The following is an 18,685-nucleotide window of genomic DNA, read 5'->3' on the forward strand; positions in this document are numbered from 1 at the left end:
ATTTAAGCTCGGTTCTGACTAAGACTGTTTTTGATAGCGGTTTATGGTAATGATACAATGCTAGAACATAAACTTTCGAATTCCCAGAGAAGGGTCTTCATAGTAGTTCACAGCACTGTCTGATTTGCCATTTGTGTTGGTCTTACACTTAAGATGACACATACTTCTACACACTGCTTTCTAAATTGTACACTACTTTTCTAAATGTAATTAAACCTGGAACATAATTACACTCACTGGACTTTGATTTAGTTTGTATATACAGTTGGAAATATGGGTTACTTCCAATGAATTCTGATGGGGAAATGTTAGTCTTAAACAATTGCTTTCTCTCCAGCACTGTATACAAATATGTATTTTGCTTTTGGACATGGACTTTTCTGTGATTAATACCAGAATTTTTGCCACTGGAGAGAAATTGCTGTAAAAAGCATTTTATAAACTCAGCACAGGAGCAGAATGCTTTGCAGTAATGAACATTAATCTGTACCAGTATGTTTCTGAAGAGAATGTACAGGGAGTGATTTTTTTTCCAGGTATTTGAGATGATAAGGTGCTACATTGAGAAAATTCCTGATTACTTTATAAGGGTTTATTTTTCTGTTTGTTTGGTTTAGTGCTCCCTTATACACGTTAGCCTACATTTGCACAGGTTTCTTTTGAGGTTTTTCCAAATTTCAAAAACTTTCTTCTTTTGAGATATGGGCCATTTTTGTTCTGTCTTATGCTAGGCACCGTGCATCTGTGTTAGTTTGACTGGAGCATTTAGGTTATATAGACAGTATTAAAACTAAGGAAATAATTTCATAAGCTTTGTTGCATGTTGAGCCTAATTTTCATTGATTTTGTCCTGTGTTTTGTGTGCCTTTTGCTCCTTATCCTGTCTCCTGTGGTACCCTTACAATGGCAGAATATTTTAGGATCTAATAAAGCTTGCTTTCAAGGAGACTAGGCTAAAACAGTCTTGTCCATTGTTGAAAGGTAGCTACCCAGAGATGATAGGAAATCCAGCCAAACTCTTTTGATGGAAGTTGGCAAAGAGGCAGTGTGCAAGGCAAAGAGTCTCCTTTGAACTCTTGTGAACAAAAGATGCAAAATCTTAGAAGTAGTTACACATTTTTCTTAGCTTGCTTTCAGGACTTGTGCCAGTGGTGCTGCACCTGCCTCATTTGTCTGAAGTCTTCTCTAAACCTAGATCATCTGCAAAACTGAAGCAACGGGAAGATGAAACCTCTGTGTTAAATCTAGAGAGTAGAGGAATAGGACGAGGGTAGTCTGTTCCTTCTTGGAGTGATGTATTCTCCCTGAGACCTTTTAGGAAGTATTGCCTGTTGTGGTGCATTGTCAGCCCTATTTCAGTGGTTTTCGCATGAGTAGGCACTTACGCCTAACGCCGCTTAGATCAAGAGTATGACAGATTGCGTTATATGAACCAAAGCTGCCTAGAATAAACCTTGTGGTCATCCTTATGGCTGAAAACACAAATAAAGTAGTCTTTGGCATTGACAGCTATTACACTGAATGATTAACTCTGGTCAGGGAAAAAATTAATGCTATTCTATGACCCATTCAAGTGTCAAACATGAATATGTTGTATTCAGTTGGATTTTGGAAGACAATACTTATATTTCCCACTGAAAGCAAACCGTGATTGTACTGTTTCCAAGCGTGTCTGTTATTCTGGTCCATGCCAGCCTGTTGCTTCACTTTTACCACCTCTGTCAAAACAAATCTTTCAATTGTGTGGAGCAGTTCTTGGTGTGTAATAGTCTGAAACACTTGTCTCTTAATAATCCTCTAAATAATTGTTATCTCAGTTTTATGTCTAAGCCACAGCTATAGTCAACAATTTTTTCACTAATATAACGTGAAACATTTTAATGCTTAAACGAAGGTTTAAGACGAAAATCTTAAATATCTTAGGATAAAAACATGGCAGATCTTGTTTTATAACACTTATCTGTCACAGCAATAGTTAGGCACAAAATATTAGTATTAACTCTTTGAGTCCAGTTTTAGTTTATAACTTTATTGTATTTTTTGTCCTTTAAGAAAAGTTGAGTTAGTATATGAAGGCATTAATGTAGCTGTGTACTCAGATAGGGACTCTTGTAGCCTGGTTTTACAAGCTGGCCATGGTTAGATGCCCCTGTGTCTTCTGACGAACAGCCAAGCAACCCCTCCATGGAGGAAGAACATTTACTTCTCCCTACCATTCCTCTGGTTATTCTTTTTCCCCTTTGATTATTTTCATGCAAAAAAACAGAGTCCTGGTGGATAATAAGCTGAACACAAGCTAGCAGAACACCCTTACAGCAACAAAAGCCTGTATTGCTGTATTAGCAAGTGTGTAGCTATCAGGTTGAGGGAAGCGGCGGTGCTTACCTGTTCATTTACTGGCAAGGCTGCATCGGGAGAACCATGTCCAACTTGGGCTTCCTGTTGACATTGGTGTACTGAAACAAGCCTGCTGGAAGGGCTTGTCAAGATGACATGAGGAATGGAGCATGTGATGAAGGAGAAGCTGGGGGAGTGGGCTTATTCATTCTAGAGAAAAGGGGACTAAGGAGGAGGGGAAACCTTCCTGCTGTCTTTGACTGTGTGATGGGGTGGGGAAGACAGAGAAATACTGCTTGCAGCTGCATAGTGCTTCCACATATTCTGCTATGAAAAGTCAATAAGAGAAACCCTGACAAGCTATTAGGAAAAAAAATTTTCACTATGAGGGATTTCGGACATTGGAACAGATTGTCCAGAAAGGTTGTGGCCTTCATCATGAGAGCAATTCAAAACTCAATATGGCCCTAGGCAACCTGATCTATGTTGGCTCTGCAGTTGAGCTGGAGGTTGGGTAAGATAATCTCCAAGGTCTCTTCCAACCTGAATTATTGATTAGACTGTTGTTAGTGAGGTGAGAGCCCTTGTAATCTTCTGTTTATAAATGCAATGAAGGAGTTTTGCTTAGCTTTCAGTCCAGCTTGCCTGTTCCAGGAGTGTTTATACATGTTACAAACGTACAGACATCCCACAGATTTGATCTTGTGCTGTAGAATGGTATGTATGGGGATCTCCTTCCTCACTTGTTCCTCTTAAGATTTAACACCTCTAATGGGGTTTTTTTTTGGAGATGTAAGGTAAATCAAACTAGTTTTGAGGTAAATAACACGTGCCTGAGTGCGTCTGTATCTGGGGGACTAGTGACTGCTGCTGTCGTTTTACTGAGATTAAGCTCTCAGCAGACAGTTGTCTCTTGCCTGTATCAGTAATGCATCTGGTTATTTCATTAACTTCAATAACAAGCAGGAGCATGCAAAATCAGCAGATGGTTGGATTTCTTCTTCCTAGGTCAAACTTCTGGATTTGCGCATACCAAAATGCTTGTAACACTGTTTGTGTTTGACTTTCAATGTTCACAGCAATTAGAAGAAAAAAGTGAGGATGAAGAGGATAAAGAGTGCTTAAAGCAAGCAATAACTGCCCTACTAAATCTTCAAAGCAGTATGGAACGGATATGCTCCAAAAGTCTTGCAAAACGAAGGCTTAGGTAAACATGTTTCTATTTTTCCTGCTTTCTGCTTTGCTATAAATCCAGGGCTTCCAGTTTCCTCTTTTAGTAAACAATGAACAAAATAGTTTGTGACAAGCCTGCTTTTTCAGAGGAAGTGACATCAAAGCCAAGATAATTTGTTATTGTTTTAAAACCGTTCTAATTTCTATGTGTCCTTGCATACTGGTAGTTTAGACGTTCTGAGAATTCACTGGTAAGTAGAAAGTTATGGCATTTGTGGGTTAATTATGCTCAGATAATAAATATCCACCTAAAAATATTGTAAAAGTACATTTCTGTGTGATTAGAAGGGAATGTTCTTGAATGTGAAACTACTTAATCTGAAGAGTTTTTTATGCAATGGCTAGTTAAAATCACCACCGGATAATAGAAATAGATGCATAGATAACTATTACTTAGTTGCACTGTTGTAGCAAATTCTTGGATTATACTATCTGCTGTTTGATTTAACGCTAATACTTGTGCAGTTTTTTAAACATGTTAAAACTTTGCTTTTGCTCTTAAAATTGTTTCAATATTTTCTTTGTCAAACAAGTTCTGTGCTGCAAAGTGTAATCTTTAGGACTTGGACATGAATGCATTTAACAGCTTATTTTCTCTGACTGTGCTTCTTTCAAATTAGTGCAGTCTAAAATTGTTTGTTGGCTATGGAAATGAGTGGTTTGTTAGGCTAAGAAGCACTAATGGCTTGCCTACTTCTGATTGCCTGTGTTTAGGTAGAACATTTATTGCATAGAAGATAAGTAGAAAATTTATCAGATGAGGTACGTAAGAGAAATATTAGTCAAGGCTTGCAGTGGTGCTGATATTGAGTGCTGAAATTGCATTCTCAGTGGAATTCTCACTACTCAGAAAGATGATCTTGTGTTTTTGCTATTAGTGGTGGTTGTGGTTTTTAAATATGCATGTACTAATAGGCTGCCTTTCTCCCATCCTTCACTGAAGTGAATCTGCATGCCGATTCTATACTCAGCAGATGAAGGGGAAACAGCTAGCAATTAAGAAAATGAATGAAATCCAGAAAAATATTGATGGTTGGGAGGGTAAGGACATTGGACAATGCTGTAACGAGTTCATCATGGAAGGAACACTCACACGTGTAGGAGCAAAGCACGAGAGACACATATTTCTATTTGATGGCTTGATGATTTGTTGTAAGTCAAATCACAGCCAGCCAAGACTTCCTGGTGCTAGCAATGCAGAATATCGTCTAAAAGAAAAGTTCTTCATGCGAAAGGTACAAATCAACGATAAAGACGACACTAGCGAGTACAGACATGCTTTTGAAATCATTTTAAAAGATGAGAACAGTGTTATTTTTGCTGCTAAATCAGCTGAAGAGAAAAACAACTGGATGGCAGCATTGATATCTTTGCAATATAGAAGCACACTGGAAAGGATGTTGGATGTAACAATGTTGCAGGAAGAAAAAGAGGAGCAGATGAGATTTCCAAATCCTGAGCTTTATAGATTTGCAGAACCCGACTCTGAAGAGAATATTGTGTTTGAAGAAAACATGCAGCCCAAATCTGGAATCCCCATCATCAAGGCAGGAACTGTTGTCAAGCTCATCGAGAGGCTGACTTACCACATGTATGCAGGTGAGGCACTTCATTTACATAGCCAAAGGTGGTGGTGGTGACTAGTTTATGTTTCTCTTTCTGTGTTAAATACATGCAGAAAAATATATAAAGTGTGTAGAAAATAAATATGCTTTGCAGTGCACATATTCTAACATGCTTTTTGAGTTAAGGTTTCGAGATCTAAACATGCACTTCTGTAGCTGTAGCAGTTAAAAATACGAATCCTGTTTGGCTGAACGTAGTGGGATATGCATGTGCATAAGGTTATTCTCATGCAAGGGATGGGTGGGCGGGGGCCTGCAGGAATTGAGCTCTAGACAATACTTTTTCCTGTATGCCCCAGGCTATAAGAATTGCCTTCCCTCGAGACTTCCAAAGCTGGGTGGCACATGAAGTGCCAGCGTTGTGGGAGAAAATTATGGGCCCAGTGTTTTCAGTTAAGAGTTGTACTCTATCAACTATTACCTGTGTCCATGTTGGCGTGTAATGAAAAGACCAAGTATCAGCTTGCTAGAAGCAGTCACTTGCATAATGTGGCCTCGGAACTTTGCCTTAATCAGAATTTCAGTGGGGTTTTGATTTAAGGGCTTTTGACTTCGGGTTTCTGTTTGTGTTGAAGATACATCGAATGCATTTATGTGATCATCCAGTCCAACCTCAGTGTGTGGAGTTTTTCTTGTTAATTTCCCAGGATTTTCATAAGATGTGCTGAAAAGTATGGGCTTGGGTTTTGGGTGTGGATTTTTTTTTTGCTTTTTTTTTTTGATTCTACCTGTATGCCAGTTATTCTAAAATTTCATGCATCTTGGTATTAGTGCTTCTCATATTCAACGTAGATTCTTTTTTTTTTTTCTTTTTACTCTTTACACTCTGATTATCCTAAATTGTTCTTCTGCAGCTCAATCCTGGATATCCTGCATAGCCTAGGAATATTTGTTTGGAAGAAGTGGGGAGTAAGCAGAATATAATTAATGTAGTTTAGTACTTTCATTTATTTTTAAAATGCTTGTAAATACATCTGTTTACTCCATTACTTTTATTCTCTTCTCCACATTCCCTTCAATTGAGCTTTCCTAACATTTATTAGAAACCCAAATGCAATATCGTGCTGGCAGTTTTTACTAGAGCAGTTTTGTGCCTGTCTTCATTTTCTTGTAACTTTATACGCTTTTTCTTCTTGGCTTCGAATTTTACAGGCATGATTTATGACATAATTTTATGGTTTTGGAAGTTAAAATAAAACAATTCAGCATTAGAGAAAGGAAGACACTTTTTTTTTTTAAAGCTAGCATTGTATTTGGCAGAGAATTAGCAAAAATAGTACTTCATTAGTGCCCTTGTGAACATTTGCTTTGCTTTGGCTAACTTGCGCACCATTGAGAATTGCCCTTTCCATACGCACTAGGACTTCAGTGCTGTAGCCTTGGCGTTGCTCCAGGTGCTAGCAGTGCTCTCCACGCATTGTCTCTGTCCCGGGAGCCACAAACTACGTTCTCCAGTTCCATAAAACAGAAAGGCCTGTTTTTAAGGAACATGTGGCTTGTTGAAATATGTCTCTTGTTTTTTTTTTTTTGCATCTTCATGTCTTTTTGGCCTTTCTAGCACATAGGACATCAAGGAATAATTCAGATCAATCAATTAGATCCACCTTTGTCCACAGTCATTTAAATCCCTGCTTGTAACAGCCCCTGTTTAATAAAGCTTTAAGTAGGTTGCTTGAAGCCTAAAATTGTAGGTATGTGTGATATTGACCAAAACTAAGAACATGGATACTGTACATAGGCTGAAAGACTTTGACCAAAAGAATAAAAATGGTTGTCTTGTAATGTATTGAGCCTGTCTTTGTAGCCTTAAAGATCTTAGTGCAACGTACATGGACCTGATGCTGAATTGCTAGGTTGCACATGATTTCTCAACATCCTTATCTTCCATTCTATACCTTATGTTTTATAATTGGTTTTCTATGAGGAAAAATGTCATCGTTCTAACCATTCTGTGCTGTCTTTTCCAGGGGAACAAAGAAATAGAGATATAGTGACTCAGCCAAAAATGCTCTGTTGTACAGGAAACAAGGTCCATTTACTATGTACATCATTCAGTGTTGTGTTGCATTTTATGAGATGCAGTGAGTAGGGCAACAACTTTCCATAGTAACCCTTTAGCTCTTCTTTCGTACACGTATCAGCTGAGTTCAAGGTTTCTGTTTTGCTTGGAGACATGGGAAGATGAATATTCTGGTGATATCTAGCCAAACAGCTACAGACTGTAGGAATGCTTTTCTTGCCCCACGTAGGATTGTTGTATGCATGATTGTAATCTTAAAAGAATTTATTGACTTCATATTCATATGCCAGAGTAGCAAGCCCTTACTTTTCTGAGGCAACTTTTCTCAAATACGGTGTGACTGGCAGCCCTTGATCTGACAGTCTAAAGACAGTATTTACTGTAGCTGTGACTCTTCTCTAGGTTTTTATCTTTGTAGGTCAAATACTATAAGGAATAATTACAGATATAATTGCAGAGGTGATACCAATTTGTTGCAACTAGCTGAAGAGCAGTTTAGTTACTTGCATATTGAGGAGTATATGGGCTGTGTTCAGATGGTAGTCAAATCAGATCTCAACTTTTTTGTCGTCTGTGAAGATCCACACAGTCCATCTCATTTGTAGATACGGGTGTTGGACCTTTTATTTTTCTTTCCTCACCTCCCTGACAATGCACAAACCAGTTTATCAGCTGAAATATTTCTCTGTTTCACTGTGGAACAGGGACAGCTCGGTAGCCTAGCTCTAACAAAGCAGAGCTGCCAGGGGTAGGAGGCATCTAGCCACCACGAGAGCTAGGACAGGGAAACAGCTCTGTTGGCCACCTGGCGACAAGGTGCAGCAGACTGTCCAAACCATCCTGCAGTGGAACAGCAAAATAGGGACAAATCTCCTCTGCAAAAGCAGGATTCCATATATTTTTACATGAGAGAAGCGGCCCTTCAATTAGAAATTCAGGTTCTGACCCTATTTGCATATTCTGGTGGGTTTTACTTGTTTTAATGTGTTTCTGTGTTCATTATCTCCTCCTTTGCCTGATTCTTGTTTAAGAGCAGCTGGGTTAGGTGGTGCCAAGATTTGAAAGTTGTGGCAATTTTTTTTATCTGTAGGGCAGTACTCTTCTATTTTTAAAGCTTTGATATGTTAACAGTGCTTGTGCGTCATCATAGTGTCCGTTTCCTTTCTTAAGGAATTCAAGGGTGATTATTTATAAATCCTTGTAGAACAAGTTATTGTTCTTTTTCAGCTTTCAAATTGGCTATATTGAAGAGAGAATTATCACATGAGCAGACATCCTGACTAGCTAGTGTTGTCTGTATGTTTGTTTAATGCTTGTTCATATATTGGAGACTATTTTGAGTTACTGATTTTGCTAGTAAGATAACAAGGTTAGATTTGATTTTTCTGATCCACTTCATTTGAAATTCAATATGTATTGTGGATTTAAACACTGACCTTACCTGTAAATAACAATAGCTATGACTTAGAGCTTGCAGTGATCTGGAAACGTTAATTGCTATGGAGGCTTTCTTTTTCATGTAGACAAAAATCTATTTAGGGTGGATGCTGTGTACAGAATGCAAGCTATGAAAACATGAGTTGCTGTGCTTACTTCTATACTTGTTTTGTAGGACAACAAAAATTGTGTATTTTCATGATGAGGATGATGGGGACAGGGATGACATTCTTCGTGCAAAAGGATTTGGAGTTTTGCCTTTGAAAAGGATTTTAAACTGTACAGTTTCAAGGAGAGGTGGGAGAGGCGTTGTTTTAAGAAAAATGGAGTAATGAAGGACGTGGTGATGGTAAAGCAGAATAGTTAATTGTTTAAGAAATGGGAATTAGTGTACAACAGAAATGCAAGGAAATGCTGTGTTACACAATACGCGGTTAATCTGTGTGACACATTACAGTAAACTGTTGCCCAAACAAAGAGCTTAGTAGGATCTAAGAAGGGTAGAATGTTCATTCAAATGGACAAGATGCTGGTAAATAGTTAAGGAGGATTTTAAAAAAGCTCTTAAAAACCCATATTCTAGGAAACAAGTCTAATGGTTTAATATAGTGTTCGGTGAAATAATGCAGGCGTTTTTTTCTTCATTACAGCCTATAGGAACTCCTACTTCAAGTCCTGTGTGCTCCTTTTCAGCCATTCTGTGTTAGAAAAATTACTAATCGGGATTTGTTTTCAGAATCTGTATATGGATTTAATATACAAAGCCATTGCAAACCGCTCATTAATTTTGTTCAGTGATAACAATGTTAACCTTGTTTCTAGTCAGCTCTGTGCAGTGCCAGCGTGCTGTCACTGCATTTCCTCATACTTGAAAACAAATGGTTTTGCTTTTGTAATTAAGGAAGACACTTTGGTTTTCTGTTTTGAATACTTGCCTGTTTTTAAAACGCATTTGAGTATTTTGAATGAACTGATATGTAATTAGTCAATTTAAATGAAATCTGTTGATTTTCTTGAAGTGAAATAAATATAACCTCAAAGTATACCTGTCAGCTGAAAAAATATCTAGCCTGCCTTAACCATGACTGGTTATCAGTTGTACCAGTTTAGGGAAAACATTCCCCCCTTGAAGGGGCCATTTCTATCCAATGCAAAGTTACTTGTTGTGTCTTTTGAGTTATTTTGTTCTGATCATTGTCAAAAACTAGATAGCTCATAAATAAAATAATCTATTTATTATTTTCAAAGTTGTTGAAAAAGAATCCAGTCTTTTAATAATTGAAGGGAAATAAAGTCATTTTTTTGAATTTTCAACAGAATAAAAATTATTTTTAAATTCTGCTTTGTATTGCTATTTTAAGAGGTTCTGAATTGTTACCAAAGCAATTTTGGTTTACATCATCATCTCTGTAAATTGATAGGCCGACATCCTTAATTTTAAAGGATACTTAAAGTTATTTTAAAGTATGAAAGAAATTAGGTAATTGCTGACATGAGCATAAAATTATTCTTTGTCTTAGATCCCAACTTTGTTCGGACTTTTCTCACAACATATAGATCCTTCTGTAAACCTCAAGAGTTGCTGAGTCTGCTAATAGAAAGGTACGTTACTGTCAAAAATATTGTTCATACAAAGTGCAATTTTTTTTTTTTTTTAATTTTTAATTGGAGTAGAGTTTGTAAGATTCTTGTTTTCCAGTTGGTTTAGATTCACTCCAAACACTTTTTAAAAAGTTGTCAGATTCAAGGTTTGCAAGTAAAATGTGTAAGTTATATCCAGAAGCTTTAGGATTGTTCAGGTAGCTCCAGTAGCTTCCAGCATCCCACAGTTTTGTCTTCGAAAACTGTATTATTATTGAATTTAGCAATCTTCCTATGTGCTTACCAAGACATAAGATTCTGATGTGTGGAAACGTTCTGAATTTCGAGCTATCTTTAATCAACATTTTATCTGTGAGCAAGATTAGTGTAATAGGAGCCTAGTGCTTATACCCATCTTCTGTGCTAGATTTGAAATTCCAGAGCCTGAGCCAACAGAAGCTGATCGTATTGCTATGGAGAATGGAGACCAGCCTCTTAGCGCAGAGTTGAAAAGATTTAGGAAAGAGTACATTCAACCTGTGCAGCTACGGTGAGTATTGCATCAATGTGAGCCAAACTGACTTCCTTTAAGTCTTTTGAAGTACTATCTTTTGGATGCAGTGGCTCTTTGTGATACCAGCAGCCTTTCTCATAGATGCTTTGATAGAGAGCGTGCGTGGGCAGTTAGCCATTTTGACCTTGCTACTGGAAAACCTGGTGGAAATTTGAATTCATGGCATGAAAAGCCTTGGGAAAAGCTTGTGCTGAGTTTTAGACTATTAGTGTGCAAATTAGTTTCTTACACTCGCCATTTGTTTTTTTAATCCATGTTTCTGCAAGGCTATACAGCGTAAATGTGCCACAAAGATGTAAGCAGAGAACATTTCAGATAATGTTCTTTTTATGAACAATAGCATTACTCTGACTTCTTTAAACTTCAAGTAGAAAAATGCTTATAGCTCATTGCTGGTGAAATGCAGACAGTAGAATAATTGCCTTTGGTCTGCTGATTCTGATATTTCTGTCATGAAATAGTAGGCCCTCGCCTACTAAAAGCCTTGAAATGCTAGACTTGAAGATAGACTGTGGAGTGTTTACTTATCCTTTACTTTTGCAGAGTATTAAATGTATGTCGACACTGGGTAGAACACCACTTCTATGACTTTGAAAGAGATGCTGATCTTCTGCAACGTTTGGAGGAATTCATTGGAACAGTAAGAGGTACTTATAGTTTCTTAAGTGCTGGCATTTATCATAAAGCATCCCTTTTCAAAGGTATGGAATGGGATCACTTCTCTTTTCATTGAGCAGATAAAGAAAAACAGGACTGGCAGCTTATTCAATACTTCACAAAGAACATAAAATAAGCCTTAATTTAAAAAAAAAACCCACTACTATTATTCAAAGTCTGGCCCCTGTTCAGAAGAAAGAATGTTATTTACATCCTGATAAATATAAGTATTGGTTGTGTTATAAAGGGACTGAAATAATGCAAAGTAATAAGAACTGAGTAATGATCAAGACAGAATAATTGCTTTGATTGTCCTCTTAAACTATACATAGGGGTAATTTTTGTAAAAGTTTGATGGTGGAAACCACTATTTCTTTGAAGCAAGGGTTTTCCAGCTATTTCACAGTGCATATTAGACCTGTAGGACACTTTCCAGTTGTGATTGTACAGGCCTTTCCTGTTCCCTTGTAAGAAAAATTGAGATATCTACAGGAGCAGTTTGTAGGAAAATACTATGTTAGAGAAGTATTTAATGGTTATTTAGCAATTAAAAAGAGGGGAAGAATAAGCCAGCTAATTTAATGTGGATTGGTGGTAAATTTTCAATGGACTTGCTGTCTCATGCATGAAATTCTTACAGTGTAGGGCTAAACAGGCATTTGGCCTTTGGTTTTTATTCTGAGCTTTGATGCTAAATGCAGTAGAGCGAGAAGCTTCTCCCTGTTTGTTATTTTGCCCTTCTATGTTATCTGAGGTAAACATGTACTCTTACACAAAGTATAAAGTTCAGGGTGTTTACAGAAGTGCATGTTGGGCAAAAGAAGGTTAGTTCCCATAAACTCATTGTAAAGTCAGAAAAGAAAGGAAAACAACTGATTTGGAGCAGGAGCCTAATTTGGGTGTCCTGAATTGCGCTTGGGCAAACTTGGCATGCTCAGCATTGGCTGTTGAAGAATTCTTCTGTGTACATTCGAATGCCTTGAAACTTGTGTGAGAACACCACTTACACACTTCAAAAGAATATATGGTTGATTTAATTTAGTAGGTTTTGGGTTTAAATCCAAAGATTTCTAAATTATACTGACCTCTTTGGAAAAACAGTATTAAGAGTAACTAAATAGTAGTTTTCTCTCTGTGTGCCAGGCAAAGCGATGAAGAAATGGGTTGAATCGATCACAAAGATAATCAACCGGAAAAAGCAGGCACAAGCCATTGGGCCAAGTCACAACATTACTTTTGAGAGCCCACCTCCAGCGATTGAATGGCACATAAGCAAACCAGGACACACAGAGACTTTTGACTTGCTCACTTTGCATCCAATAGAAATTGCTCGGCAGCTCACTTTACTTGAGTCAGATTTTTACAGGTAACTTTCCTCCATTGAAAAACACATGACACAAACCAAAATATTCTCCAGCATGAAATTGTTTCTGCGGGCCCCTGCTGTGAAGCCCCACGGTAGGTCAAGGGACTTTACCAATGCTGTATATTAATTGCTATTTTTTCAGAAAAAAATTCTAAAAAACAGTATTTGTCTTATCCTCCCCAAGTTAACATGCAGTACATGTGGCTGATGCATACTGTTAATTACATTGTGCTGCAGGTTTCTCTTGATATTTTCTGAGTAGATCAACCTTTGAGAAGTATGAACATTAATTAATTCAGTTTTCTTCATATCCTAGCTTGTGAAGCAAATTATGGACCATGTCAAATCTCACCACCTGTCTGTGAGAGGTTGTTCAGGCGTTGGAAGCTCACATTTTATTATGGTGAATGAGATGGAGACTTCATTCTTCATTTAGATGAACTGAGGTCGTTAATAAAATAAATTAAGAAATATTTACACACTAAAAAAGAAGTGTAGAAATACCAGTCACTTAGTCATGTGGGGAGCCTAACATTATGGAAGAGAAATATTACCTTAAGAATGTATTTCCAAATATTAATTCCAAATTCACTGGAAATAAAGAGGTTTTGGGAAAATAATATCTTCTTTCCTGCTTTTCATTACCTTTTTTGATACACACATCTACTTTTCTAGAGCTGTACAGCCATCTGAACTAGTTGGAAGTGTGTGGACAAAGGAAGATAAAGAAATTAATTCTCCCAACCTTCTCAAAATGATAAGGCATACAACTAACCTCACTTTGTGGTTTGAAAAGTAAGTGACTTTCCTAAATCCGCACCTACTCCATTTCTGGACATTTACAGTCCATTCAGAAGTACAGTTCTGAAAAATTCTGTTCTGGGAGAATTCCAGTTTTAAGTCGTGTTTAGATGCTACAACTGGTCCCTGCGAGAATTTTACCGTAATGGTCTCAGCTTTTTATTCTTAAAACATTTTCAAATGTTTATTCTCTAAACATTTTCAAAACTATGTCAGGTAATTTGATAAACTTTTCATATTTGTTTGTGTTATGACTTCATATCTGATTTTGGAAAACTCATCAACATTATAATACAAAATCAAATGTTCTTGTGTATTTAGATGCATTGTAGAAACAGAAAACCTAGAGGAAAGAGTAATTGTAGTGAGCCGGATAATTGAGATCCTGCAAGTTTTTCAAGAACTAAACAACTTTAATGGTGTCCTTGAGATTGTCAGTGCTATGAACTCCGCAGCAGTGTATAGGTTGGATCACACATTTGAGGTACAGTGAAATGTTTTCCATTTTTGGTATGGAAGTGTAATGGAGTACTCCTTAGCCACACTAAAAGCCTGTCTTTTCAGTAAGCATGTCCTTCAAAGAAGGAGCAAGGAAGGTAAATCCCCCAACAAATGAATCAATCAGGGTGTAATAGAGAGGGTTTTTTTCTTGGGTTCAGGAGCAAGAAATCAATCCTCACTTAAGAAAGGCAGAAAAAGGTAGCAAGATCCTGAGATGGTGGGGCACTGTCCTCATGGACACTCACTTAAATATCAGTGGGAGACGATTACTCTCAGTATTGTTGCTGGGCTACATCTTTACCCTGTCTTTCCAAACAACCTGTTTCATCTCTCTTTTCAGCAAATTCCTAGTCGCCAGAAGAAGATTTTAGAAGAAGCTTATGAGCTGAGTGAGGATCATTATAAGAAATACTTGGCAAAACTCAGGTCCATTAATCCTCCTTGTGTGCCTTTTTTTGGTAAGTGTGTTTGGTTTGAATGAGCTGTATCATGCATAAACATTTGGAAAGTATTGAGCTAGGGTACTAAGCAGAGTATGAACAACAGTGAGAAGTCAGTTTTAATAGGACAGTTGGGTTTGAATTTCAGGTGCCCAGACATTACTTGCATATATGTGAAAGAAAAATTAAAGTGACTATTAATTGCAGATGTTACTTGCAGTAAAAATAAGTGTATCTGCGATATCTTATTTACATATTTACTCATTTTTACTTTGAATGTGGTTTGAACTGTGTTGTGACCATAAATGCCTTAAATGGAAGGCGGTCACATTAAAAATATTATTGCCATTGACTAGTAGAGAAAGAAGGAATTCCCCATCAGGAATTCCAAGAAATAAAGCTAGAGTTTTAATTTTTATAGTTTCTTATAACTAGAGTCTTATTTCTATTAAGAAGTCTTATTTCTATAAAAACAGAGTTTGGGAAGAAAGCTGCTTCTTTATCATCAGACTTAACAGTTCTTCGTTCAAGTAGATTGCTTGGAATTTCTGACGTTTAGCAAATTGTGAAGTTAAGCACATGACATTCCTGTTCTTTAGCAAGCTGCTTGGATGTTTGCTGCAGATCAGTTCCAACTCTGGACATTACACTTTTCCAGCATAAGCTTCAGGCGAAAACTGAAAGAAATAGTGTTGATGGCTCTTTTGGCCTTTTACAGATTGCGGAAAGATATACTCCAGAGCTCTGCAAAGAAAGATAAGATCAACTAAGAAACCTTCTGTCCTGCTTCATAGATGAGTAGAGGTTAGCAGGATCACACATGAATAGCTTCAGTTATTTCTCTCAAGTTGTACTTAGAAGAGTCATAATGACAGTTCCAGATATATTATCTGTGGACTTGAGACCACTCTCTTCTTTCTAATCTTCAAATGATTTGATGCAATTATGAAGCCAGGAGTGGAGAGTGGAACAAAAGAATAAAACCTGAAAATAATTTTTCAGAGCTTAGCTGGGGTCTCTAATGGAATAGAGCTGAATTGAGGTAGAAAAGTTGAGAGAAAGCACTTGAGTTCAGTGTACGCTTGTCTTGCAAAATGCTAGTAGTGTTCAGTTGTGTGAGCTTTCTAAACAATAGAAAGATGCATAAACTTTGAGATTTTGATGCAAAAAAGCAGCTTTCTGGAAAAGGCATATTAAAATATTTAAATTGTTGCCTTTACTTGAAAATTAGGTGTGATTCTCTTACTGACCCTAACAGAGTTTTTCTAAATAATTAGAATGCACAGATTAAATTCTTTAAGAATTCTTTGTATTCCAGTCATGCGACTTCCTCCTTGTTTTGTACTATATATTGAGAACCTCTTCCGTGTGCTCTTTAGGGATTTACTTAACTAACATTTTGAAAACAGAAGAAGGCAACCCTGAATTTCTAAAGCGACATGGGAAAGAACTTATAAACTTCAGCAAGAGAAGAAAGGTAGCTGAAATAACAGGAGAGATACAGCAGTACCAGAACCAGCCATATTGTTTAAGAGTGGAATTTGACATCAGGGTAAGTGGCATTATTTCCTTGAGTCCATGCACTGAGCTACTTTTGTGGTAACTCCGTCAGCTGATAGACCATAAAGGCAGACTGAATTCACATAGATTCAATCAGACTGAATCAGAGACAAGCAGAAGGCCTGTCATAAAATCTCTCTCAGGTCTCACTGTAAGAAAGGGCAGAAAGCTCAATGCTTGCAATTTGGGTTTTGTTTTTCTTTTTTCCCCAGCTATTGGGATGTTGGTAGACAGATCTTCTTACTGATCAGTGTTAAATAGGAACAGAAACTGCCAGATTCTCACTGTCCTTCACTCAGTTGCGTTTATTTGTCCAGTGAGCCCAGCTGTCTTCTTCCTCCTCTGTTACACTGCCTTTATGTTTCCAGGTTTACCTGATAGCACTGCGTTTACATCATGTGTTGGCAGTGATGATGCTCACATTTTTGTTCCTCCTGGCGTTTGTTCTCCTTGATCTGTGGTGTCCCCTCTCTGTTTGCTTTCCTTTCTTCCTTTTCTTTTCTTTTCTTTTCTTTTTTTTAAATATCTTTTGAGCTATATACTTTCAGAGAGTCATAGGACAGGTTATCTTAAGAGATTCTGCAAGATTTTCTTTTGTTATTTGTTCTCCTCAGGGTTTGACAGAATGCATTGTGGGAGCAGTCTTCCCTGCATCAGTGTAAAGATGGACTACATACATACAGCTTCTTCTGAAGGTGTTTGAGCTAACCTGGTCTGATTTTTGCATTGCAGAAAGTATTTAGGGTACTTGCACAGTTGGTTTTCAGGCCAAGCATAGCAGTAGCAATGCCCAGCAAAGGGCTGGCAACAGCAGATTCAGTACAGTAACTTAAAAATCTATCATTACTTCTGACTCCAGCATTTTCTCTTTTCTCTGGAACAGTTGGGATCATTTGTGCAGTAGAAACACGCAGTACTGAGCTGCTAAGAAGTAGCTTAGCTGACAAATTTTCTACCTTCTTGTATTTCAGAGATTTTTTGAAAACCTGAATCCAATGGGAAACAGCATGGAGACAGAATTTACAGATTATCTGTTCAACAAGTCACTAGAGATAGAGCCACGAAATGTCAAGCCTCCACCAAGATTTGTTAGTATTCAATTTATTTTTTAATTTTTTTTCAAAAAATGCCTACATTTGTCTTTCACAGATAGCAGAAGTCATTTTACATCTCTAACTTCATAAATACAAAGCTGCATTTAGGTGATCTTGTGGCCTTTTGATTTTGGTTGATATTATCTTTTTTTGTCGTTTCAGCCCAAAAAATACAGCTATCCTCTCAAGTCCCCAGGTGTTCGTCCCTCTAATCCAAGGCCAGGTACCATGAGGCATCCTACACCCCTGCAACAGGAGCCAAGGAAAATTAGTTACAGTCGCATCCCAGAGAGCGAGACTGAAACTACAGCATCTGCACCAAACTCTCCCCGAACACCTTTGACCCCTCCCCCTGCTTCTGCAACTTCAAGTACTACAGATGCCTGCAGTGTGTTTGACTCAGATCCTTCAAGTCCTTTTCATGCAAGTAGGTGCTAATAGATAGTCTACCAAGAATGTGCATATTAGATTTTGTGGTGTTAAACAGGTGAAATCGTGTTTAGTCTTCTAAAGTGTCTATAGAAATAGTTGCTTTTGTCTCCTTGCAGTAGCAAAAACTTTCAGTGTGTTTTATTCCCTGTTTTTTAATAAGTTTTTATTGTAAAGGGAGAAACTGAACAGAATTAGGTGTGTTACATAGAGTGTATTACATGTCTTTGGAAAAACTGTCAAAACAGAAGGCAGAGATATATCTCTAGTGCCCATATATGTCCCAAACAAACATTTGTGGGATTTGCTGCCATATGTATGTGTGGTGAATGATGTATTCAATGAGTATCTGTTTGATGGTGAACAATGAGAATAAAAATGAATGTTCTGTGGGTGCCTTATTCTACTGTCTGCTATTCTGAATTGGTTTCAGTGCACATGGATGGTTTTCCTGCAGAACTTGAAATCAGTATTTCCCTGCTTTAAATCCATCAGGACCCATCCACACGTATTTTTCTTCTGTCTTCATGAACATACAAGGAAGCTCATATTTTATGGTGTGCTTTCAGTAATTTATAGTGAACATAGCCTCCTTTCATGTATGAGGGCTTTCAAAGGAAGTACAAGGTTAGTCCTGTGTTCAGCTGGTTGCCACAAGGAGGTGAAATGACTTGCTAAAAGCGAAAGTTGCTTAGCAGAACAGTGATGTTGCTGAGTGTCCAAGCCAGGTCTCTAGAATACCTCTTCAGAAGAAGATATTTCTTCGTTGTTGGGTTGGCGTATCAACTGCAGGTTCACTGTTTTAGTGCTGTTGTGATACAAGAACAACTTTGTGGTGTGGTTTTGGTCTAGAGGATTACTTAAGAGCGTGCAGGAACTGATGGCCACAGAGATGATTGCAGCTCAGAAAAGCAGTTTGTCTGGAAGCTGTAAGTTAGAGGGTTGTTTCATCGTCTTTCTTTAATACCTTCTTGATTCATGCTGCTTTTTATGAGCAATTACTTTATTATTTATGACACCTTTATTGGCA

The 18,685-nt window shown here is 37.5% G+C and overlaps 1 protein-coding gene across 15 annotated transcripts in view; it reads left to right on the forward strand.

Moving 5' to 3' along the window:
* Positions 1-18,685, forward strand: part of SOS1 (SOS Ras/Rac guanine nucleotide exchange factor 1) — a 51,607-nt gene that overhangs the window by 29,767 nt on the left and 3,155 nt on the right. For 14 of the 15 annotated variants that reach the window (XM_075147500.1, XM_075147499.1, XM_075147494.1 and 11 more), the window contains 12 exons: positions 3,417-3,544; positions 4,514-5,169; positions 10,173-10,254; positions 10,661-10,783; positions 11,351-11,454; positions 12,608-12,830; positions 13,506-13,625; positions 13,953-14,115; positions 14,473-14,590; positions 15,952-16,124; positions 17,104-17,220; positions 17,389-17,653. In XM_075147500.1, coding sequence (XP_075003601.1) covers positions 3,417-3,544; positions 4,514-5,169; positions 10,173-10,254; positions 10,661-10,783; positions 11,351-11,454; positions 12,608-12,830; positions 13,506-13,625; positions 13,953-14,115; positions 14,473-14,590; positions 15,952-16,124; positions 17,104-17,220; positions 17,389-17,653 — 2,272 coding nt within the window. The remainder of the gene's footprint in view (positions 1-3,416; positions 3,545-4,513; positions 5,170-10,172; positions 10,255-10,660; positions 10,784-11,350; positions 11,455-12,607; positions 12,831-13,505; positions 13,626-13,952; positions 14,116-14,472; positions 14,591-15,951; positions 16,125-17,103; positions 17,221-17,388; positions 17,654-18,685) is intronic. The other variant, XM_075147501.1, reaches the window with a different exon arrangement.

Source organism: Calonectris borealis, chromosome 3, assembly GCF_964195595.1.
Source record: "Calonectris borealis chromosome 3, bCalBor7.hap1.2, whole genome shotgun sequence".
Classification (NCBI taxonomy): Eukaryota; Metazoa; Chordata; class Aves; order Procellariiformes; family Procellariidae; genus Calonectris; species Calonectris borealis.